The sequence below is a fragment of the Dendrobates tinctorius genome, unplaced genomic scaffold, assembly GCF_039654945.1.
Source record: "Dendrobates tinctorius isolate UK_male_01 unplaced genomic scaffold, ASM3965494v1 ptg000143l, whole genome shotgun sequence".
Classification (NCBI taxonomy): domain Eukaryota; kingdom Metazoa; phylum Chordata; class Amphibia; order Anura; family Dendrobatidae; genus Dendrobates; species Dendrobates tinctorius.
The window spans coordinates 30,439,657-30,464,163 of NW_027361810.1; the positions used below are offsets into that span (position 1 = coordinate 30,439,657).

The window sequence follows — 24,507 nt, forward strand, 5'->3', positions numbered from 1 at the left end:
TCCTTTATTGAAAAACGGAAGTCTGATAAGTGCATGGTAAGTGACGCTGCTCCGGAGAGGCTCTGACCTCCAGAAATACCGCGGAGTACCCCATGACGGAATATCCCAGTCACACCACCAGTTTCTTTTGGAATGTGTTAAACCAATGAATTTTATTTACAGATCAACAGTGGTCAAAAAATATTATCTACATATACAACTAATAAATATATACATAAAAGGTATTAATGGACTTCAGAGAGAGTGACTCCCAGTGCTGTAAGGGTACTGTGCGGATGCTGGACCCCAGGCGCTGCCAGGGAGCGGCGCCGTCCCATGGCCGCCAGCACTGTAAGTATACTAAGCACGGTAAGGCAATGGTGCTGGCCCCGGACCGCCATCGCTGTCTCAGGGCTGCCAGCACTACCAGGATACAGCGCTTGGGGTCCGGCGTTAGTGCAGTAAATCAATGGTGCCGACCCCTGGACCCCAGCGCTGTAAGGGAGCGGCGCCGTCCTAAGGCTGCCAGTATTGTACTGTACAGACGCTGGACCCTGAGCGCTGTAAGGCAATGGTGCCGACCCCAGATACAGAACATGTCTTACCAGTGCAGGAAGTTCATGGGTTAAGCAGACGGGGGGGGGGGTACTGAAAGGCGGCCCCCCTGCACTGTAGAGCCACATGCGCACATGGCAGATTGGTTGCAGATTTTCAGTGAGGTGGAATGTTGCCCCTTATGTCATTTATATCAGGGTGAATTATAATTATTTTTTCCCTCTGGCCTGGTGTCTAGCCAGCGGTTCAGCGCCATTTTCAATGTCCTGTTGGGTGTGAGGAGAAGGTTCTCTAAATGCAGGTTGGTCATGGGACTTGTCCGCTTCGTACTGATCCAGATTTCAATGGCGTTTCTCTCATAGGAATATCCATCTGCATTAGTAAGAGGAAAAGTACAATTCATACAATATGGAGAATGGACTTTACCCCAAAATAACATTAAAAGCAATGAGCCGTTTCGCTAATGGGACTTATCCGAGGACACTGATTGACGGCTGCTGTCAATCATCACTGAGAAGGATGGGGGCAGTGAATGCATTGGACTCATAACTATCTCTGCAAATGGCAGAACAAAGTTTGGGCTCTACCAGTATGTCAGTGTCTGGAGAAATAATGAAGTGTCCGAGTGCCCCTCTGTTCTGCCGCTCTGAGGGCATCCCAGGGTTGGACCGCTGCCGATAGTCGTGGCCCATATGGGCGCAGTCTAGGTCCTTGTACATCCATTACAGTGCTACCTGCCACCATCGCACTCTAACAAGCATCTCTATTCTTCCGACAGGTATGTTCATCCACCCAGCTCTCCTGCTGTCTGTCTATGAAGTGCACATAGTCCATCACCCAGCTTTGCACACAGACTTGCCTCTGCACCTAGCATTCACATGGTATGTTCATAAACCCAGCTCTCCTGCTGTCTGTCTATGAAGTGCACATAGTCCATCACCCAGCTTTGCACATAGACTTGCCTCTGCACCTAGCATTCACATGGTATGCCTTTCAGCTAAACCCAGCTTACCCCAGAGTTAATGACCTTGTTTACTCTGGCTTGATCATATGCATCTGGTCCACTCTTAATTGTGTGACCAAGATGAGCAGAGACCACTCCTCTCTGCTTCACACCTGACTGCACTTAGTTGTACATATATTGCATAGCTCAAGTCTGCATAGACTTCAGTCTGCAGTGTGATTCCTATAAGTGTGTCCTAAAAGTGTGAACATAAATTTTAGAATTTAAACCAGAAGTGAACTGAAGGTAACTGTACACAGTCACTGTAAACAATGTTTGTTTGTTTTCACTTTCACCCCAATAATCCTTCACTTTCTGCTAATTCCCCTAATCCCTACTCCTAGTAAGGAACTGTTCATATCTTCTTCAGTCCTCCCCATCCACCTCACCTCCTCCTCAAAACTGTTCCTTAACATACAATCCTCTGTCTCCAAACACAGACAGCCCCCTCATGCCCTCTCCTGCTCCCACCTGCTAACACTTTCTCTGCTCCTTCTCACGACTGGTGATATCTCTCCAAATCCTGGTCCTCCTCACCACATTCCCACAGTCATTTCTACCTCCCATCCACGCTCTATCACAACCTTCCGTAACCATTCCAACCTTATACCCAGCCCCCGCTCCCCCAGTCCCACTAATAGGAGCTCTGTGGAACGCTCGCTCTGTCTGCAACAAGCTTTCCTACATCCATGATCTTTTTGTTACTACCAAACTTTCCTTCCTCGCCATCACCGAAACCTGGCTCACCACTTCTGACACAGCCTCTCCTGCTGCACTTTCATATGGTGGCTTCCATCTTTCTCACACCCCCCGCCCCAGCAGCAAACATGGCGGAGGAGTTGGTTTTCTCCTGTCAGATACCTGTTCCTTCACCCCAATCCCACTGCCACCCTCTGTTACCCTCCCTTCCTTTGAGGTGCACTCTGTGCGCATCTACTCCCCCTCCAACTGGCTGTCATCTACCGCCCCCCAGGGCCAGCCACCACCTTCTTTGACCACTTCACCACCTGGCTACTTCCTTTCCGCGGACATCCCTACTATCATAATGGGGATGTTGAAGTCGCCCATGGACACTTCCCTCTCAGCTTCCACTAAACTTCTATCTCTCACTTCCTCCTTCAGCCTCACTCAATGGTCTTCTACAGCCACCCACAAAGATGGCCACACACTGGACCTCATCTTCACCTGCCTCTGCTCCCTATCTAACCTCTCGAACTCACCTCTTCCTCTCTCTGACCACAACCTTCTCACATTCTCTTCCCTTTCCACTCCATGTCTACAATCCCCACCCCACAAACTTTCACACCCTCGCAGAAATCTTAAACACCTTGACCTACACTCATATCTGTGAGAGGGAGGAGGGATTCAGAGAATAAGTTCCTTACACAATGCGAATGATGCTGCTGCTCTATATAACACCACAATAGCTGTAGCTTTGGAATCTGCTGCCCCACTTACACATACCAAAGCTCGCAAAATCAACAGACAGCCCTGGCACAAGCCTGACCAAAGAACTGAGGTGAGCTTCCAGGGCTGCTGAGCGCAGATGGAAAAGATCCCACTCCAACGAGCACTTCATCGCATTCAAACAGTCCCACACTACTTTCAAGACCACACTCGCCACAGCTAAACAAACCTACTTCTCATCTCTCATATCCTCCCTGTCTCACAACCCTAAACAGTTATTCAACTCCTTCAATTCTCTACTCCGTCCCCCAGCACCTCCTCCCTCCCCACTCATCTCAGCTGAAGACTTTGCCTCATTTTTCAAGCAGAAGATTGATAACATCAGAGACAGTTTTGGTCAACAACCCCCAGAGCCCCTCCTCCCGACTTCCCAGCCCTCCACCTCCAAAACCAACTTCTCCACCATTACAGAAGATCATGACTAAGACTATTTTTTAGTTGAAACGCATTGATCCTCCTCACTGGTGTGCTTGGTGTTTGCTATAAGAAATTTTTTAGAACCAACATATTTTTAAGTTGTCCAATAAAGCTTTGTTAATTGCAGCCGCCTCCATCTCCAGCTGGATCAATTTTTTTTTTTTTCCTCCTCTTGCTCCTAATTCATGTGGATGCTCACCACAGTCCGTGCTGGGCGTTGGCAGGCTTGGGGATTGCTTTGCAGACGGGTAAGCTGACTACACTTTTTTTTTTACTTATTACAGAAGATCGACTCTCCACTCTACTCTCAAGATCACATCTCACCACTTGTGCACTTGACCCGATCCCTTCCTACTTCATCCCAAACCTCACCACAGTCTTCAACCTATCACTAAAGCTTGAGGGGAAAACACCAGTTGTTAAACATGCCTCCATCACACCTATCCTCAAAAAGCCCTCTCTTGACCCATCCTCTGTATCTAGCTATCGCCCTACATCTCCCCTATGCCTCCAAGCTACTGGAACAACACGTCTACCTTGAACTGTCCTCCCATCTCTCTTCTTGCTCCCTCTTCGACCGCTTACAATCTGGCTTCTAGTCACACCACTCCACTGGAACTGCCCTTACTAAGGTCACCAGTGACCTCTTAACCGCCAAGAGCAAGCGACACTACTCTGTCCTCCTCCTCCTGGACCTGTCGGCTGCCTTTGACACAGTGGACCACAGACCCTCTCATCCCTTGGCATCACAGACTTGGCCCTATCCTGGATCTCATCATACCTAACAGACCGGACATTCAGCGTCTCCCACTCACACACCACCTCCTCACCTCGCCCCCTATCTGTCGGAGTCCCACAAGGTTCAGTCCTAGGACCCCTGTTCTTCTCCATTTACACCTTTTGGCCTGGGACAGCTCATAGAATCTCATGGCTTTCAGTATCATCTCTATGCTGATGACACACAGATCTACATCTCTGGACCAGATATCACCTCCCTACTAACCAGAATCCCTCAATGTCTGTCCACTATTTCATCCTTCTTCTCCGCTAGATTTCTGAAACTTAACATGGACAAAACAGAATTCATCATCTTTCCCCCATCTCATGTGACCCCCCCAACGAACCTATCCATTACAGTAAATGGCTGCCCACTCTCCCCAGTCCCACAAGCTCGCTGCCTCGGGGTAATCCTTGACGCTGATCTCTCCTTCAAACCACATATCCAAACCCTTTCCACTTCCTGCCGACTTCAACTCAAAAAATATTTCACGAATCTGTTCATTCCTCAACCAAAAATCTGCAAAAACCCTAGTCCATGCCCTCATAATCTCTCGTCTTGACTACTGCAACCTCCTGCTCTGTGGCCTCCCCTCGAACACTCTCGCACCCCTCCAATCTATTCTAAACTCTGCTGCCCGACTAATCCACCTGTCCCCCTGCTATTCCCCAGCTTCTCCCCTCTGTCAATCCCTTCACTGGCTCCCCATTGCCCAGAGACTCCAGTACGAAACCCTGACCATGACATACAAAGCCATCCACAACCTGTCTCCCGGTACTTACCTGCACGCAACCTCTGATCCTCACAAGATCTCCTCTTCCCACAATCGCATACAAGATTTCTCTCGCGCATCACCCTACTCTGGAACTCTCTACCACAACATATCAGACTCTCACCTACCATCGAAACCTTCAAAAAGAGCCTGAAGACCCACCTCTTCCGACAAGCCTACAACCTGCAGTAACCACCGATCGACCAAACCGCTGCACGACCAGCTCTACCCTCACCTACTGTATTATCACCCATCCCTTGAAGATTGTGAGCCCTCGCGGGCAGGGTCCTCTCTCCTCCTGTACCAGTTATGACTTGTATTGTTTAAGATTAATGTACTTGTTTTTATGTATACTCCTCCTCACATGTAAAGCGCCATGGAATAAATGGCGCTATAACAATAAATAATAATACAGTGCACAGCAGCCTAATGATACTACGTGGGTGTAATTGTGCCTCCTCGGTGGGCGCAGTCTCCTCTCTGGGGGATCGTCATTTATTTTTTCTTTTTACATAATGGCCTCAATATGTGAGCCCCCTCGTCCATCCAAAAGCGCAAAGCTTGTGCCGTCTCTGTAGCTCTGACTCCCTACGTGGATGGACCGCACTGAGAATCCGCACATTGCTGTTTTTTTTCCTCAGGAAATTGATGAGATTTCTCATTCTCTGAAAGCTAATTTAGCCTCAGAAAATTCTGGGATATTAACGTTTACAATGGAGAGGATCGATGAAATATGTCCGATCACTGGGGACACCACTGATCTCCACTGTGGTAGGTAGAAGTGGAGCACTGATTGCATATATACCAGTACTGTGCTGACGGACATGGTCTGGTAGATTAAAAAAAACATGGCACATGCATGACATCGCTCCCTCTCTGTGGTAGTGCAGTATAGAGGAACTGCGACTCCGGGACCCTTGTTCTAGTGATGGGTACGGCCCCTAGCAATCGGACATTTATCACCTATCCGGTAGTGATAAAAGCCCATGGGTGGAAATTATGCTTTCAAGGGAAGAGTCAGACGGCCGTAACCCAGTGCTCGGACTGGCCGGCGGGTTTCCCGACCCGTGCGTGACAGCTGCATATAAATACATGCTGTCATGCTTGGGTTGGGAGCTGACTGTCAGTCCGTGCAATCCCTGAGTTCTAAGACTGTGTGACTCTTCCCTTACACTAAAGTCCCACAGTAATTAGACCATTCTGTTTCTGCTGCGTACCTTCTTACTCCAAAAATTCGGTGTCCAGGTAAGTAGATGTAATCCTTATGCACACTGTGCAATTGTTTGTTTTTTTAAAATCTGGAACCTCAGAACTGCACCAAATCCTCATTGTGGGAACGTAGCCTGAATCTGAGGTTCGCATTCGTTAGGTGACTGCTGATCTTGGGTTGCATCATGGTGACCTCCTGTGACTACGTATAACGCGTCCTTCTGCCCAGTCTCCTGCTACATTTACATTTAAGTATAATAAAGCACTTTCCATCGCGGCACAAGTTCTTCTCCAAGTGTTTGATAAGAGAAAAGTATTTTTTTTTTTTTTTTTTTGCAAATCAGCCGTCGCTGTGAGTTTGAAATTGTTTTGTGAGTTTCGATCACAGATCTGTCGCCGGAATAATCTAAGATGCTCTCAGAAGTCCCTGGTTGGCTGAACGCTTTCATGTGTAAATAGGAAGAACAGAAACGGGGACGTGACTCGCTAATTAATTGAAGCTGACAATCTTTTATTCCTTTTACGTTTTCCTGGTTGTCTGAAAAATAAATTAACTCCTTCTGCAACCACATCACAGTGTATTCCTGGTGCACGAACCAAATGCCAGAACTAATGGGACGCATGGATGAGATGGCACCCGGATTCCGAAGTGGCCCTGGTTCTGAAGGATGGACCTGTGCCAGGACTTGGTGAATCTGTCCCTGACCGAGGTGGGGGGGGTCTATCACATAATCTCATTGTCTGATCTGAAAAGGAAGATGGAACTTTTCTTTGCCTTGAGGGGACAAAAAAAAGGTCCACATGCAGCCGCGGGAACTCGAACATATTTTTCGAGCATGCTGAAGACAATCCATTAGCACCCGAGCATGATAACGCCTTATCCCAGCACGTTCGCTCATCACTAGTGATCACGTTCTCATTTGTTAGTGGCCCACTCTGCTGTCCCCATCGAGAACACATGGATGCTTGGACGAACCATGGATATGAGGAGAAATGGTGCTCTGCCAACAGTAAGATGTATGGGCACCTACACTCACTGGCCACTTTATTAGGTACACCTGTCCAACTGTGTGTTAAGACTTAATTTCTAATCAGCCAATCACATGGCGGCAACTCAGTGCATTTAGGCATGTAGACATGGTCAAGACAATCTCCTGCAGTTCAAACCGAGCATCAGTATGGGGAAGAAAGGTGATTTGAGTGCCTTTGAACGTGGCATGATTGTTGGTGCCAGAAGGGCTGGTCTGAGTATTTCAGAAACTGCTGATCTACTGGGATTTTCACGCACCACCATCTCTAGGGTTTACAGAGAATGGTCCGAAAAAGAAAAAAAAATCCAGTGAGCGGCAGTTCTGTGGCCGGAAATGCCTTGTTGATGCCAGAGGTCAGAGGAGAATGGGCATACTGGTTCGAGCTGATAGAAAGGCAACAGTGACTCAAATTGCCACCCGTTACAACCAAGGTAGGCAGAAGAGCATCTCTGAACGCACAGTGCGTCGAACTTTGAGGCAGATGGGCTACAGCAGCAGAAGACCACACTGGGTACCACTCCTCTCAGCTAAGAACAGGAAACTGAGGCTACAATTTGCACAAGCTCATCGAAATTCGACAGTAGAAGATTGGAAAAACATTGCCTGGTCTGATGAGTCTCGATTTCTGCTGCGACATTCGGATGGTAGGGTCAGAATTTGGCGTAAACAACATGAAAGCATGGATCCATCCTGCCTTGTATCAACGGTTCAGGCTGGTGGTGGTGGTGTCATGGTGTGGGGAATTTTTTCTTGGCACTCTTTGGGCCCCTTGGTACCAATTGAGCATCGTTGCAACGCCACAGCCTACCTGAGTATTGTTGCTGACCATGTCCATCCCTTTATGACCACAATGTACCCAACATCTGATGGCTACTTTCAGCAGGATAATGCGCCATGTCATAAAGCTCGAATCATCTCAGATTGGTTTCTTGAACATGACAATGAGTTTACTGTACTCAAATGGCCTCCTCAATCACCAGATCTCAATCCAATAGAGCATCTTTGGGATGTGGTGGAACGGGAGATTCGCATCAGGGATGTGCAGCCGACAAATCTGCGCCAACTGTGTGATGCCATCATGTCAATATGGTCCAAAATCTCTGAGGAATGCTTCCAGCACCTTGTTGAATCTCTGCCACGAAGAATTGAGGCAGTTCTGAAGGCAAAAGGGGGTCCAACCCGTTACTAGCATGGTGTACCTAATAAAGTGGCCAGTGAGTGTATATTCCGTGACTGGTACTGATCGGGTGGATTCAGCATACGTGGTGTATTTTTATGCGACGAATCAGGATACAGCGAATTTGCTGTGAAATTCACATGGGGATTTTGATATTGATTGTCAAATTGATGGCATAAAAAAAATATTACAGATGTACCAGAGGGTTAAACCCGCAACTCTGGCTACAGCGTTAACATGGCATGTCTACACGTTGTGCGTTGGTGCAGTAGCCATGCCAAGCACAAACGGTCCTGGTGCAAGAAATCATGGTTTGGTGAAGGCTCCATCTGTACGGAGCATCCTCCTCTATGGGGGACTCTGTGATCTCTGCCGGATGTCCTTCATATGACACAAATGTCAATCATAAATGGGTGCTCAGACGCCTCCATGGTTTGGATGGTGAGTAGATAAAAAGCCTGAAGAAGTCTTAAAGGGGATGTACTGGTTATAATGAACGTTACCTGATGCAATGACCGGATCCTTCATGATTTCACAAGTGATGGGGCAGAGAAATTCCTCGGGGATGCTAGAAGTCGCTGCTTGCATTTTGCTTTTCAGATCTTCAATTTTTCTCAAAATCTTATTTCTCAGCCCTAAGGATTCTGCCGAAGAAAAACACACGGATTAGTCCCGAATCTATGACCATTATGGCCCCAATTCATCATGTTTTTTAATGAGGGGAGCGCTGGAATAAGATGCGCCAAATTCATTCTTTTTTTTTTTTTTTTTTTTTTAAAAGCAAACTGCAACCGGAGCCACATCCAGAAACGTTCGCCAGTCTCTGTAGCTAATGCCAACTTTTGTGGTGTAAATTGTGATTAGTTTGTTGAGCGTGCTTGGCTCATGTCATTTTTCCAGAAGTTGGCATAAAACACAAAGTGGCAATGCTTTTCTGTGCAACTTCTATGCGCAAAATTTTTGTGACATTTCAGATTGAAATTTGGGCAAATACTGATTGCTCGGGGCTCAATGTCGTCATCTGCGGGACACCATACCTATCTTGAGGTCATGGAGCAGGGAGTCCTTGGTGAGGCCAAGTAACTCTTTTCCGTCTATGTTGTTTGTGGTGAATTGATGCTCTACCTCCGCCAGGCTCTCGTTTACAAGCCACGTCCTGACATCCTCTTCTGTCCACGATTCAATAGAAATGTTGGGTTTTCTCTTTATTTCAGCAGCTGGAACATAAAATATACCCAACCATAACGGGAGAGAACATCCAGAGCTACAACCGAGGGGGATCTATCAGTCATTGCCACCTAACTGGGGATCGTTAATCTACCAGGAAACATAGACTTGTAAGTCCACAGATCCCATCAGGCTGGGATTCCCATGTAATGGCCACCACAACACGTACTAAGAACTGACACAATTGCAGACATTTCCCACAGAACAGAATGGCTAATATAATATATAAAATGTATCACGTTGTCTCTACCGGAAGTGGGGGTGGGCATTGTGTCTCTGCAGCAAGTGGGGGTGGGCATTGTGTCTCTACAGCAAGTGGGGGGTGGGCTCTGTGTCTCTACTGCAAGTGGGGGTGGGCACTGTGTCTCTACAGCAAGTGGGGGTGGGCACTGTGTCTCTACAGCAAGTGGGGGGCGGGCACTGTGTCTCTACAGCAAGTGGGGGGCGGGCACTGTGCCTCTACAGCAAGTGGGGGGCGGGCACTGTGCCTCTACAGCAAGTGGGGGGCGGGCACTGTGCCTCTACAGCAAGTGGGGGGCGGGCACTGTGTCTCTGCAGCAAGTGGGGGTGGGCATTGTGTCTCTGCAGCAAGTGGGGGTGGGCTCTGTGTCTCTACTGCAAGTGGGGGTGGGCACTGTGTCTCTACAGCAAGTGGGGGTGGGCACTGTGTCTCTACAGCAAGTGGGGGGCGGGCACTGTGTCTCTACAGCAAGTGGGGGGCGGGCACTGTGCCTCTACAGCAAGTGGGGGGCGGGCACTGTGCCTCTACAGCAAGTGGGGGGCGGGCACTGTGCCTCTACAGCAAGTGGGGGGCGGGCACTGTGCCTCTACAGCAAGTGGGGGGCGGGCACTGTGTCTCTACAGCAAGAGGGGGGCGGGCACTGTGTCTCTGCAGCAAGTGGGGGGCGGGCACTGTGTCTCTACAGCAAGTGGGGGGCGGGCTCTGTGTCTCTGCAGCAAGTGGGGGGCGGGCTCTGTGTCTCTACAGCAAGTGGGGGGCGGGCACTGTGCCTCTGCAGCAAGTGGGGGGCGGGCACTGTGCCTCTGCAGCAAGTGGGGGGCGGGCACTGTGCCTCTGCAGCAAGTGGGGGGCGGGCACTGTGCCTCTGCAGCAAGTGGGGGGCGGGCACTGTGCCTCTGCAGCAAGTGGGGGGCGGGCACTGTGCCTCTGCAGCAAGTGGGGGGCGGGCACTGTGCCTCTGCAGCAAGTGGGGGGCGGGCACTGTGCCTCTGCAGCAAGTGGGGGGCGGGCACTGTGTCTCTGCAGCAAGTGGGGGGCGGGCACTGTGTCTCTGCAGCAAGTGGGGGGCGGGCACTGTGTCTCTACAGGAAGTGAGGGGCGGGCCTTGTAGCTCTACAGGAAGTGAGGATGGGTCTGTGTCACTCTGCTCCTGCTCTCCTGTCTGTTTTCAGCCGTAACAGAGAAGTGGGCTCTCAGTTCAAGGTGGGCAAGCCTTCAGGTAACACTAGATTATATGCATGTTGGGAAATAAGGGAAGCCTGCTCCAGCACCTATAGTGCCGACAAAATAGTGATATCACCCACTCAAAAAGAGTGGCTGGCAAATAACAGCGCCTGATAGTAAGGACAGTTCCTGGACTTATTAGACTGGCATGTGCACCAAAAGCAGGTTTATATAGTAGGGGATGAGGGCTTCCTATAGCCTATGGGAGAATGCCTGAAAGTAATATTATACCTAAAGTGTGCGGAATTAAAAAAAACAAAAAACGTTGAGAATTAAAAATAGTGGGAGGGGTATGATCCACCGGAATTATAATTTATCATTTGCCCCATAAATTGCCTTATAGTGCAGTGCACATCTACCCCCTTCTGATTGCGGGCATGGAACACAAATTCTGCCTTTTTTTTTTTTTTTTAAAGGGACATCCACTTTTTAATAAATTTGGCCTGTTTTATTCTGAGGCACATCAGTTTTCTAAATTATATTGTTTTTTTTTTATACCGTGCACTGTCATGTAGTTGATCTCTTCCCCCACGGCAGTGAAATCATTTCACGGTAACCGCACACTGGGTTGAGCCTCGCTGGTAAGAACTTGCCTGGTGAATCACTGGTTTTTCCCAATTTCCAGATTGTTACGGTCTTGTCCATAGAACCGGTTGCCAGCAGATTTTGGTTTGGAGCGAGTGCACAGGCCGTCACATACCTGCTGAGGAAACGCCACCCTGGTTACACCACGGACGTGATTCCCACCCCCCAGTATACGGCGGCTCAAAACCCGCTGCAGAGAGCGGACGAGGACTCCAGAGCCGCCTACTGGAAGGAGCAAACCGAGAGTTCTAGTCCTCTAGAAGCAATTTGTATATTTAAATTTCTCAAAGGAACATTGCAAAGCTTAAAAGCCTCCTCACACTGACATGTCACTCTCCGCAAGGAGAAACATTCCTTCTTAGATCCCGGTCAATACAGGAAGACATGACACAGACGGAACACTATGCGCCATTGTTCTTCTCCTGGCAGCTGAGTATATAACATGCACTTAGTGCACATTCCTGACGGGACAGTATGGCACCCGCCAAGGTCAGCGCTGGAGAGAGCCACCCTCCCCGGATAACATGCAGCAATGTACGTCCATACCGCACAGTCAATGCTGGAGATCACCCACCGCTTGTGATGTGTCAGGATATGCAGAATGCAGCCGCTTTTCTGAAATAAAAAGAAAACTCAGTAATATATTGATCCAATAAACTTTTAGTATTGCCAGAAAACTTTGGACACGATGCTATCGGTATTTTTTATATAATAAATTGAAAATTTTGTTTTTTTAAATACTTTTCTAAACTTTTTTTCTTTTTTGCTTATTTTATTCCCGCTAGGGGACTAGTACGTGCAATCACTTGTATAATGCACCCCACTACTTCAGTATATTTTGCCTGGGCTCCCTTCTCGCCAAAACGACCCATCAGGGCCCCACAACTACATTGCTATGGGAGGTCCACCTCCTGTCTAACTGCTTAGATGCCAAGATAAAAATTCTCTCCAATCCAGGTAGTTGAAGGAGACCAGCTTTCTGCACTGCAGATGTATCCAGCTTGAACAAAACAATCTATACATCCCTTGTGACTATGGGCTCTCCAGGCAGGAAAAAGTTACCACTGTCCTCCTGCACCCAGATTTATACAGCTGGGCCCTGCAGTGTGTGTTTGTATAGGCAGTGAGCTCCCCCTAGTGGCAGCTGTAAACACAACAGTAATCCTTTATCACTGCTACTGTAATCTCAACAATATATCCTAAAACAACAGTGAATATCCCCTTTAAAGACTCTATTCAGTAGAAATAATTTACTTACTGCCCCATAAATAATTACTGACTTATCCACGGACCTGTAAAAATAAAAAAAAATTAAAAAGTTAAGCAGAAAAGTGCAGACTGCTCAACATAACCGGGTAACTAACTCTATGGGAGCCGTAAAGCATCTATATAAAACTTTACGAAGTTTCCAGTCCTTTTATTCCTGGCCTTTTTTTTTTTTTTTTTTTTTTTGCAGAAACTTATCCACTTAGGATAAATAAAAGTTTAAAAAAAAAAAAAAAAAATAGTTGCTGCCCTCTAGTGGCCTTATGTAAAATGACCTAAAAAAAAAACTGCCAAGGGTTTTAATGAATAATATTGGACTTTTTTATGTTTTCATGCTGCTAAAGACATATCTGGTATCCAAGGCTTAGGTCTTACCAGTGTAAGATGCACAACGGTATTCAGTATAAAAAAAAAAAATTAAAAAAAAAAAAAAAATTGTCAAACATATACATTTTTACAATGGGACTCGGAATGACAAAAATGATCCGATGTGCCAGCGCTGAGAAATCAAGCATTGACCCCGTGCAGAAACGTCAGTGCCCTTAATGCACTTGCAGGCTAATTTCCAAGTGAATCTAAAGAGGAACCGTTCACCGCTTTTTACATCCTAAACTGGCCGCCTTCACATTATGATTTGGGTGATTGTTTTTCACTTTAATATGTATATTTTGGGCTAAAAAAATCATTTGCTATTGAGTTTTATTAATAATTTTGCACTGTTTGCCTAATATAGCCTCTGGCTGCAGAATGAGTTAACTGAGGATCCATCAGTGAGCTGGTTCAAAGTTCATATCTCTTATCTCTCTTTACTGATCTCCTCTCAGCTGATTTGTGACCACTGGGAAGTTGAGCTCTTCTTTGATGCGGTCCATGGTCAGAAATCAGCTAAAATGATTTCAACAAATGTCCGTTTTCCTTGTACGGGGCTACGCCACATGTCTATAATTTTTGGCGCAGACCCGTGTCCAATTTGGATCCACGTGTCAAATCAAAATCGGCAATGCAAGTCTATGGGGCCATGAAAAAAAATTGGATGACATCCGAGTGCAGTCCGATTATCAGAAAGGAGAAGGTGAGAAACTTTTTTTTGTTTTTTTTGTTTACAGCATGTAAGAGATAAACTGATGACACTTGACCACACTCTGATCACAATCAGTCCATTTTCTCGTACGTGATGAAAACCGATGTCTGAATGAGGCCTTACGTCCGAAAGAGCTCACTGACCGATTCTTAGTTATTTCATTCTGCAACCAGCAATGAGCGGAGAATCAAATAGCCTTTAATGCCAAACGGTGCAACATTTTTTAAAGAGACCGAATTTGCTAAATTTATTTTTCGCCCAACATATGCATTTAAGTAAAAAAAATGAAGTCCTTAAAGTTGTATATGGTCTTTAAGTAAAAAACTTACCCGGTGACAAGGATTTCCCCGTCACTGGAGAAAGCGCAGCATAAGACCGGGGCTGCATGACCACTGAGTGTTAATTTGCATCTAATGGCAAAACCTTTATAGTAAAGACAAGAAAGTAAATCCATGACCTAGAGGATGCCGCTCTGCACAGGTCCGTCCGCCTGGATTACTGTTACCTTTTTCACTTCCAAATGATATCAGCCAAATTTTGATTTCATTATCTTGACCACAAGACGCCATCTGGAAGCACTGAGTGCCACGTGTCGTGTCTGAAAGAGAGCCGAGATGTTAACAAAAAACGACAGGCGATATCCAAAACAGACATGGAGCTTTTACCCACTGAGCCAGGCTAATATCAGCCACAGCTTCAATGTTTTATTCTCTCCCATCTACAAAACTGGTGCAATGAAAACATGCAGGTGCGGCCAAGAGAGTTCGACATACACCTGAGTGACACCACTCTCCGCCATGTGCTGTGCCTGGAACAGAAGCTAAACTTTTTTTTTAAAGGGAATCCATCAGCAGCTTTTCTGACAGCTGCATGAAGTAGGGTCAGAGATGCTGATTCCAACGAGTTTACTGGGCGCAGCAGTTGATACAATCACTATTTTTTCTGCTGCAGAGCTCGGAATGCTGAGCTGTGTATAGCCCCGCCCACACATCTGATTGGTTGCTTTATATGTACCCTGTATATTGACACAAAGCTGCCAATCAGTGTTGGGGGCATGGCCAGACCAGGAGGAGGCACAAGACACCTAGTTCTGTAGTGATAATCTCCTGCTAATAAAGCACTGATTGTAATTAAACACAAACACAGTCCAGTAAGTAAGTGACATTCATGGAATCAAAGTATCTGCCCCTACATCATGTTGCTCTCCGATTGCTGCAGCTGAGCTGCCCAGTGTTGGACCCCCATCGATTTGCTGTCAGCGCCGGACAGCCCCTTTAATACATAGAACATGAAACATTTCTATGCCATGTATTAATAACCTGAGATTTCCTGATCTCTGCTGACTTTCTCTCTTTACTGACCAGTTATTGGTGTTGGTGAGAAGTCGCAGCACGTTACTCCCAGGTCATGAGCCTTGTCATTGTACAGACAGCGCATGTTCTCATCCCAGGCCGTCAGATCTCCACATGAAGAACCGGTGATAAAAATATTCCCGCCAGGGGAGAAGGCACAAGCCACGAGAGAGCCATCCTTCACCAGGCCCGATCTGCAAGAAGAAGCCACAATGCAAAATATTCAGGACTCCTGACACCAGCACTTCCGGCATCTACATCTACACTTTTAATCCATATGCAAATGAGGGTGATTGCAACCTTGGTGTGGCCAATCTCTTGGTACATCCAATCTCTCGGAGCACCCTTGGTGTGGCCAGTCTCGCAGTGTAACCAATCTCTCAATGGCCAATCTCTTAGTATGGCCAATCTGTTGGTATATCCATTCTCTAGGTACACCCTTGGTGTGGCCAATCAATCAGTGCATTCTTGGTGTGGACAATCTCTCAATGGCCAATCTGTTGGTATATCCATTCTCTAGGTGCACCCTTGGTGTGGCCAGTCTCATGGTGTAATCAATCTCTCAGTGCACCCTTGGTATGGACAGTTTTGCAGTGTAACCAGTCTCTCGGTGCACTCTTGGCATGGCCAATCTCTCGGTGCACCCTTGGTGTGGCCAGTCTCATGGTGTAATCAATCTCTCGGTGCACCCTTGGTGTGGCCAGTCTCATGGTGTAATCAATCTCTCGGTGCACCCTTGGTGTGGCCAGTCTCATGGTGTAATCAATCTCTCGGTGCACCCTTGGTGTGGCCAGTCTCATGGTGTAATCAATCTCTCGGTGCACCCTTGGTGTGGCCAGTCTCATGGTGTAATCAATCTCTCGGTGCACCCTTGGTGTGGCCAGTCTCATGGTGTAATCAATCTCTTGGTGCACCCTGGGTGTGGCCATTCTCTCGGTCCACCCTTGGTGTTGCCAATATCTTGGTACAACTAATCTCTCCACGCATACTTGGTGTGTCCAATCTTTTTACTTATCGTATAATTGCACATATTCTTTTACTTAATATATCCCCCAGGAGGTCATCAAAGACCTCTGGGTAATATATGCACTTTTCTCAAAGACACTGCCCCCTGTGGTGACATTTGTCACTGCAGGACTAATCTGGATCTGAGTGATGAGATTGCAGTGCCTAACAGAAAGCCTGCGCTGGTCATTGAGCGCTATGTAGGCTGGAAATGAAGAAATAAGTGGCTTTAAATTGCTTCTATCATCTCCTTAGACCGGGGTCACATATCCATATTTTGGGGCTCGAGTACCGGCCACGTGTCTCCGGACCTGACCTTGACAGGCTCATAGGCGTACAGTATCTGATGCCATTGACCTTGGGCAAGGAGACCCGTGGCCGGACCACGAAACAAAGATGTGTGATTTCGGCCTTATAGACAGGCAGGCGACCTGCTAACCTATGGGACCCGTCAAACCTTCCCGCAGAAACCAATTTTCATATTTGCGCTTTTCTGTTTTCCTTCCCTTGTTACCAGCTGAGCTGTGCGAGGCCTTACTTTTTTGTGTGGCCACCTGACATTTTTATTGATACCATTTTGGGGTACACCCAATGTTTTGATCGCTTCTTATTGAAATTTTTGGGGACAGTACAGCGACCAGAAAAACGACCAAAACACAATTTTGGAGTTTTTATCTTTACAGCATTTATCACATGGGTTCACATAGTTACATCATGGTCTCCTATCTGGCTAGGCTGCCCAGGAGTACCAACATAGCAAGACCTCGGCTGCTAATCCACTCCATCAGCAGACCCCCATCCACTAGCGGGGGGCAGATAGGGACTTGATGGTGTGCCCCTGGGATAGGCAGACATTGACAGCGGCATTGGGGACATTTTTTTATTTTTAGATAAATGCATGTATTTTGGGCTAAAAAAAAAAAAAAAAAAAAAATTTGCAATTGGGTTTCATAAAAATTTTTGCACCATTTTGCTTTCACAGGCTCTTGGTTTCCCTCCCCATTCAACTTTGATTTGGCCTGTGGTCATAAATCAGCAGAGAGGAGCTCAGAAACAGTCAGATAAGAATTTGTAAACTTTCCTATCAGATCATAAGAAAGAGGTCACTGAAGGATGCTCAGTTAACTCATTCTGCAGCCAGCAATAGTCAGTAAAGCACAGAGGCTATAGAGGGTAAACAAGGCAAAAATGTTAATGAAATTCAATTGCAAAAAATGATTATTAGCCCCAAATACATGCAATTAAGTGCAAAAAATAAAAATAATAATAATAAAATTGTCTCCAAAGATGGAGCCCGTTTTAACAGCAGTAATCAGAGCTTAGATTCGATTACTGCTGCTACATCGCTATAATACAGCCGGCAAGAAAATATGGGCATCTCAGAGGTGGTACCCCAAAGACTCGTCTGGACCTTTTGACCTCTAAGTTGTTTTTAGAACTCCCATAAAGTAGATGACCAAAGTTATTTTATCCGTCTACCACACACACCTGTGAAACTTTAACAACGGGACATTCCATAAGACCACTGATCCATCCGCGGACCCCGAAGCTAAATACATGGAGCTTGGTGAAAACCTGCAAACTCTGACCGGGCTGCTACTTAGCTGCTCCAACGACGCCAATATCTGCCCGCTGCACATATTCCAGAGGATGGTTTTACCATCGGTGGAACATGAAGCCAGGACGGTCTGATTAGGGGAGAAGCAGCAGCAGTGCACGGCGTACGTGTGTCCCCGCAGCGGCGAGAACGAAACCTCCGTAAAGTCCTCTAAGGAATAAACCCGGATCGTTTTATCCAAGGAACACGTAGCCAGGAGCGAGTCCGAGAAGCAGCAGCCGTTTACATCGTTGATGTGATCAGCCAACGTCCGGATTAACTCCACCATTTTACCAAATCTGGAAGATTAAGGACATGAAATTTGGTTAACACATGACGCACCTCCATTAATGAAAAATTAAAAACTGTCCCTAATGACAGATGCACGACTGCTTCAGTGTGCGATTTATAAAGATCACAAGCAAAAAGTTCAACACTCCGTCTCCTCGGCTGAAAAACGGCCTCACTTAATAGAAGATACATCAAAGCCGGACAAGAGCGTCTCCCAGCATTAATCCAACGCCTTTCACATTGTACTTCTTAATCATGGCGGTCACTAAAGTGTTTGAGCCTTTGGTGACACCCGGTCCGTATGTCGCTCCTGGTACTAATCCAGTGGATTGTGAGTTACAGGCACATTCCCCACTTTTTGGCCCAACGATGTCGTTCACGGGGTCCGCCGCTCAGGACTCCCTCTGTCAGCCACTGTAGGGAGTAACTGACATTCTAATGGACAGAAACTGTGTCAGCCTGTGCCAAGTAATATTACATCTTCCCTGCAGAGGAAACATACAGGTGCCAGCAGAATCCCCAGTGATCGGTTCTTCCCCAAGAGAGGGAACGATAAGAAAGAGATTCAACTCATTAGGCAGCTCTCGGAACAGAAGCTCTCCAACCCCATGACGGGCAGAGTTATCCACTCAGACGACGTTATATAGAGAGGAAACCTAGATGAGGCAGTCTGAAAATGCGTCAGCCTTATCCCTACTGAGTGATACATCTCTAGTCAAAGTTTACACCAGCTGTTAGTTCACTTTGTGCCAGAAACATGTGCCAAATTATTAGCACACGGTGTTGTAAGTGAGACCATCCCCCTTCTCAGTAAAGCCATGGTCATACCTCCCAAGTTTAAAAGTTAGAAAAGAAATAAAGTATGATGACTCCCACATTTTATGATGTCCCCAAAACATAGTTTTGTGCCCCCAGTCACCCCACACACTCAATCATGTCCAGTTACTCCCACGGTACAATGCCCCCACTATCTGATCACACAGTGTGATGCCCCCACATTACACCCAATATACAGTGTGATGCCCCCACATTACACCCAATATACAGTGTAATGCCCCCACTGTTCCACCACACAAGATACCTTAATGCTCCCACACACAGTATAATACCCCCACTATCTGATCACACAGCATGATGCCCCCACATTACACCCAATACACAGTGTAATGCCCCCACTATTCCTCCACAGAGCACAATGCTCCCATACACGACGGTATAATGCTCTCTCCTGATAGGCCTCCGGCACTGACAGCAGCTCAGCATTAGACCCAGCTGTCAGTCAGTGCTGGGGGCACCCACTTTCCTTGCTGGTTGTTAGACAAGTCCCAGAAAGTTTCTAAAATACGTAATAAATACAGCGCAAATCATAAAATATTTTTTATGGCATACAGTAAATTACTCAAGAATTCTGTCGCTTTTAGCTTCATACGTCTCCCCTGTTCACATTCTGCGTTTCACCCAGGGGTGGACATAGCAAAAGTCCTATCTGGGCCCCCTCTTATCCTCTCAAGCCCCACAATAAATAAAAAATCATCATGTTTAAGGTGTATAGTTTTTGTCATAGAAGGACATTAAATAAGAGAATAAAATTCATGAAATAAATACTCCCAACTTTTAGAGACAGATTGAGAAACATGCAGTGACCTCATTCGCGTCCTATGAGATCTGATGCGATATTTGGACCTGGGCCCTCACCAGTATGTTGGTCAGATGAACTGGCCTCTGTAATAATGTCTTCCGTCCTGACCCCTATAATGTAATAATGTCAACTATCCGGTAATAATGGCCCCCTGTCTTAATCCTCATCCGGTCATAATGTCCCCATCCTGAACTCTTTCTGCTATAATGGCCACCGTCATGGCCCCTGTCCTGTAATAATGGCCCTCATCCTGCTGTGTTCTCCAACACATAAAAATATTCTTCTTACCTGTCCCCGCTTCTATGACGAGCATCATCATCTTCCGGCTCCATGTAAAGACAAAAGGAAAAAAGGGGCCACTAGAAGAAAAGTAACAACAACTTTACTGACAAGGTGTTAAAACCGTGAAGACACCTACCGTACGTGATCCCCTCCAAGGGAATGAATCAACATCCAAGAGTCGTAAGACCTGTTTGAGACAATCCACAGTGTAAATAATTCAGCCCCAAATGTACATCCAAATATAATGTGTGTCCTAAAGATACTAATGCAACCAGACCCAATGTGCCTGCTATGGTGAAAATATCTAGCCCAAGAGATCCTGGAAAATGCCAGAAAGAATGGTGATCTGCAGCCATCCTAAATCCATGTGGAGAGGCACCTGGGGGAAGCTCAAACAGGTGGAGGAGGAGGGGGAGAGACAAAAACCAGTACCCCATGCGTATCGCGGTTATACCAACAGCTTCACCAGCGGAAGACTTTTTCCAGGATCACTTGGGCTAGATCTTTTTGCAGAGCTTCTTTCAGCTGCTACCATTTATACTTCAGCCTAGAGATGGATCCCGGGGAGATCACATGGACCTCACTGACCACAGCAGGCACATGGGTCTGGTTGTCTGCAGCACTAGGGTTTGGTGCAAGTAATTCTATAGCGCTGCACATAGTTATTATCTTTTTTTTGAGCATGCTGTTGATTCCAGCATTCATATTTCATAGTATAAATGTGGCTATGTGTCTGTTCCATTGATTGATTCCTATAGATTCATGTGATCGGTCATGTCAGTAATGTTGCATTAGTATCTTTAGGACACACATTATATTTGGATGTACATTTGGGGCTGAATTATTTACACTGTGGATTGTCTCAAACAGGTCTTACGACTCTTTGAAGTTGATTCTTGCATTTGGAGGGGGATCATGTACGTTATGTGTTTTTACGGTTTTAACATTTTGTCAATAAAGTTATTGTTACTTTTATATATGTAATGTTGTTGGTGTGCGGATCTTCTAGTGGCCCCTTTTGTCTTTACATGCACATTGCCACTGATACAGCACCCAGTGGTTTATCCTTGATTAGCGGTGCACCTGGATTTTTGTATTTATCTTCCTGCTCCATAGCCGGTGTGGGGGGGCAAACGCATGGCAGTGATGTCATGCGCCTCACTCAACAGGCACGCCACCGGCAGCTCCCGTCTTCTGATTGGCCAGCAGCCTGTATAGCTATTGTGGTGCAGGGAGCCAGCAGCCATCTGCACCACAATAGCCTTGGAAGCAAATTCAGCTGAAAACTGCGCTGGCTTCAGAATTTACGACCGCTATCGTTACACCACATGGGAACAGGTAATGGGTTACTTGCGCAGTAATTCTCCCTCTAATGAAGCCCCAGAGTGTTCTCACCTACTATGATACCCCTTTCATGGCCCCCATACACCTCCACAGTGAATTTCCACCCACGGTACCGCCCATACACACAGTATACTGTACTCCGAGACATTATGATGCTGCTACAGTGCCACCACAGTTACCACCAACAAAGTATAATGCCCCCCACAATATTATAGTCCCCTCAGCCCCTTACACACAGTGATGCCTCCCAGCACAATATGATGGCGCTCACACATAGTATGGTGCGCCTCCATACACCAGCATAGTGTGAGACCCCCACAGCTCCCGACATACAGTATGATGACCTCCACACTTCGCCATACTGTATGATATTCGTCTACGCACACACTGTGATGCCCCTCATAGCTCCCACCATACAGTATGATGCCCCCACAGTTTCCACAAGAGCTGACAACATAGAAAACTACTTTGCCAAGTCCTTTTCCCCATGATGCACTGCTTTGCTCTTTACACTGCATGGACTGAGATTCAGCGCAGCAGGCACGATCCGGTGATGTCGTCACACCTGCTGCGCTGAGCCTCAGATGAACGGTGGAGCAGAGAGCTGACGGCTCCCTGTTCCGCCATTGTATTCATCTGTATCTGCAGATACCACTGGAATTTAGACGCCTCGCCTCACAGCCCCCTTAGCTACTACGTAGTCAGCCATTATTGGTGGCACTCCACTGTTTTTTACTCATAAAAAACCCCACTTTTCTAAATCCCACAACGGAAATCCCGGCAATTCACGGTAAATCCGCCTGTGATTTCTGATGCATTTTTTACCACTGTCACTTATTTTGTGCTAAGGTGACACAGCGACGTGTCTGACAGCGCTGCATCTAATTATTTCCTATAGTGTCACGCTGCGACTGTCACTGAAAGCCCTAAATCTGTGGGATTTTCTGTCGCTGGTCGCCATGTTACGTGTCAGATGCACGCTGCCTGCGACCTGTCTGTGATTTGGATATTTTCCTAGTTCAAAGTCTTGGCTCTAAAAAAAAAAAAAAAAAAAAAGTAAGTGGCAGACAAGCTGCAAATATTGGCTGTGTGACGTGTAGCCTGAGCCTTAAAGGGGCGGTCCGGCCTTAGGGTACAAGTCTGCAGTCACTCTGTGCGAATCCTCATATCCTATGCGCTGCGCACTGTCAGGATTCTCCTGTGCCGGGAGCGCAAGGATATGAGCTGCATAGAAGCAGTCACGTGCCGACTAGACATGTGCAGCCTCGCTCCGGTCACGTCTTGTCGGAATGTGTCCAGAAGTATTGAGGTCACATGACCACCCGCTCCTGGCAATGGCACCATAGACTGCAGACTTGTACCCCAAGGCCAGACAGCCCCTTTAAGGGTCAACATGCAGGAAGTATTGCCATCCTTTTATAAGAGGACACCACACAACCATAATAACATCCGGCCACTATCATTTATTCATCCCATTAGTGAACTCCATGTTTTGTTGCTTAGTAACCGCATTGGGTCTGCTAACTCCTAAATATGGGGGGTCACTGATATAACAAATTAGGGTTCACTACTACCAATACACAAGTCCAGCACAGCAAAAGGGGATGATAATATCCAGAAGGGAATTCAGAGCATCCAAACCCGGAAACTGGATACATACACAAGAAAAGAGGAATAAATAGACAAACGTCGCCCCCCGCCATCAAGTGGGACAGTCCAGACCCCCATTCAACAACATAGCACACTCACCCAGACAGAGCACGTCCTGACCGGCAGGGGGCGGAGCGTGCAGAGCAGCGAGAGCTACAGGAGGTGACGTCACTCCCAATCCTCTCTGCGCTCCCTGATAGAGGAGTCACGTGGGTCTCCGGTGTCAGTCACGTGACTCCAGGTGCTGGCAGCCAGTGAGTGCCTTTGTTTTTTATTGTATTTCTCTCTGGAATTCTCGGGGATTTTTTGAACGGTTTTTTTTTTTATTTTTCAATGTAGATATATGGTAAGAATTATGTTTGCACATTTAAAGGGGACGTTGCACTTTTTTTGTCCCCTTTAAAATATACTAGGTAAGTGGCAGACTTGTTCTGCAAAACTCTACAATGACTGACCCAATGTCTCCGCAATTTTGCAAGGATCATGCTGCAAAAAAGAAGTCAGATGTGTGAACAGCGCCTTCCGTTGTACTAGGTATAATTTCTATCCGTGGAAAACATGGATGGAACGTGTACACGGAAACCGGACGTCTGAATGAAGCCTAAGAGATGGCAGCATGGAGGGTGGAGGTTATACAGAGATTTAAAGCATGGAAAGGGGGAAAGTATCTACAGTATCATGGAGGACGGAGTAAGAAAGAGTATAGATAAGGAGGAAAGCACATAAAGAGGAAATGTGTGCAGGATAGAAGCTGTGCTGATATGAGCTTATGAAGGCAGCAGCACCCTGGATACATGCAGACCTCACATCCAACCTGTATTACTGGGATGGACACTCCCACAAGAGAAAAATCTGAAAATTGGATCTGGCTGCAACTGTATACTATTACTGCAGACTGGGGGTTAGGAGTACTATTACTGCAGACTGGGGGTTACTGGGGGGTATTACTTGTACATTTAGGGTTGAGGGTGAGTGGAGGGTATTACTGTACACTTGGGGTTAGTGGGGGGTATTACCGTACACTTGGGGTTAGTGGGGGGTATTACCGTAGACTTGGGGTTAGTGGGGGGTATTACTGTACACTTGGGGTTAGTGGGGGTTATTACCGTACACTTGGGGTTAGTGGGGGGTATTACCATAGACTTGGGGTTAGTGGGGGGTATTACCGTAGACTTGGGGTTAGTGGGGGGTATTACCGTACACTTGGGGTTAGTGGGGGGTATTACCATAGACTTGGGGTTAGTGGGGGGTATTACCGTAGACTTGGGGTTAGTGGGGGGTATTACCGTAGACTTGGGGTTAGTGGGGGTTATTACCGTACACTTGGGGTTAGTG

General features: G+C 46.9%; 1 protein-coding gene across 3 annotated transcripts; it reads right to left on the minus strand.

Annotated features, from left to right (window-relative positions):
* Positions 1–133: 133 nt before the first annotated feature.
* Positions 134–23,422, minus strand: WDSUB1 (WD repeat, sterile alpha motif and U-box domain containing 1). 3 transcript variants are annotated; one of them, XM_073545689.1, is made up of 12 exons: positions 23,272–23,379; positions 20,185–20,255; positions 17,858–18,265; positions 15,374–15,558; positions 14,518–14,610; positions 14,342–14,435; positions 12,924–12,957; positions 12,240–12,280; positions 11,674–11,780; positions 9,426–9,605; positions 8,892–9,032; positions 134–906 (listed from the first exon to the last, which is right to left on the minus strand). In XM_073545689.1, exons 2-12 carry the CDS (start codon positions 20,226–20,228, stop codon positions 728–730), a joined length of 1,506 nt encoding a protein of 501 aa, XP_073401790.1. In that variant the 5' UTR covers positions 20,229–20,255; positions 23,272–23,379; the 3' UTR covers positions 134–727. The 3 variants fall into 3 exon arrangements, with proteins under 3 accessions (XP_073401790.1, XP_073401791.1, XP_073401792.1); XM_073545690.1 differs by lacking the exon at positions 20,185–20,255 and having other exon boundaries at positions 23,272–23,422; XM_073545691.1 differs by lacking the exons at positions 17,858–18,265; positions 20,185–20,255; positions 23,272–23,379 and adding an exon at positions 15,665–17,849.
* Between the last annotated feature and the right edge of the window lie 1,085 nt (positions 23,423–24,507).

Coding starts and splice junctions, on each gene's coding strand:
- WDSUB1 (XM_073545689.1), bottom strand. CDS start 20,228: ATGGAGCCGGAAGATGATGATGCTCGTCATAGAAGCGGGGACAG. Junction 14,611..15,373: donor CTCACCAACACCAATAACTG/GTCAGTAAAGAG, acceptor GCTCTCTTTCAG/ACACGACACGTGGCACTCAG. Junction 11,781..12,239: donor ATCCTGACACATCACAAGCG/GTGGGTGATCTC, acceptor TTTCCTCAGCAG/GTATGTGACGGCCTGTGCAC.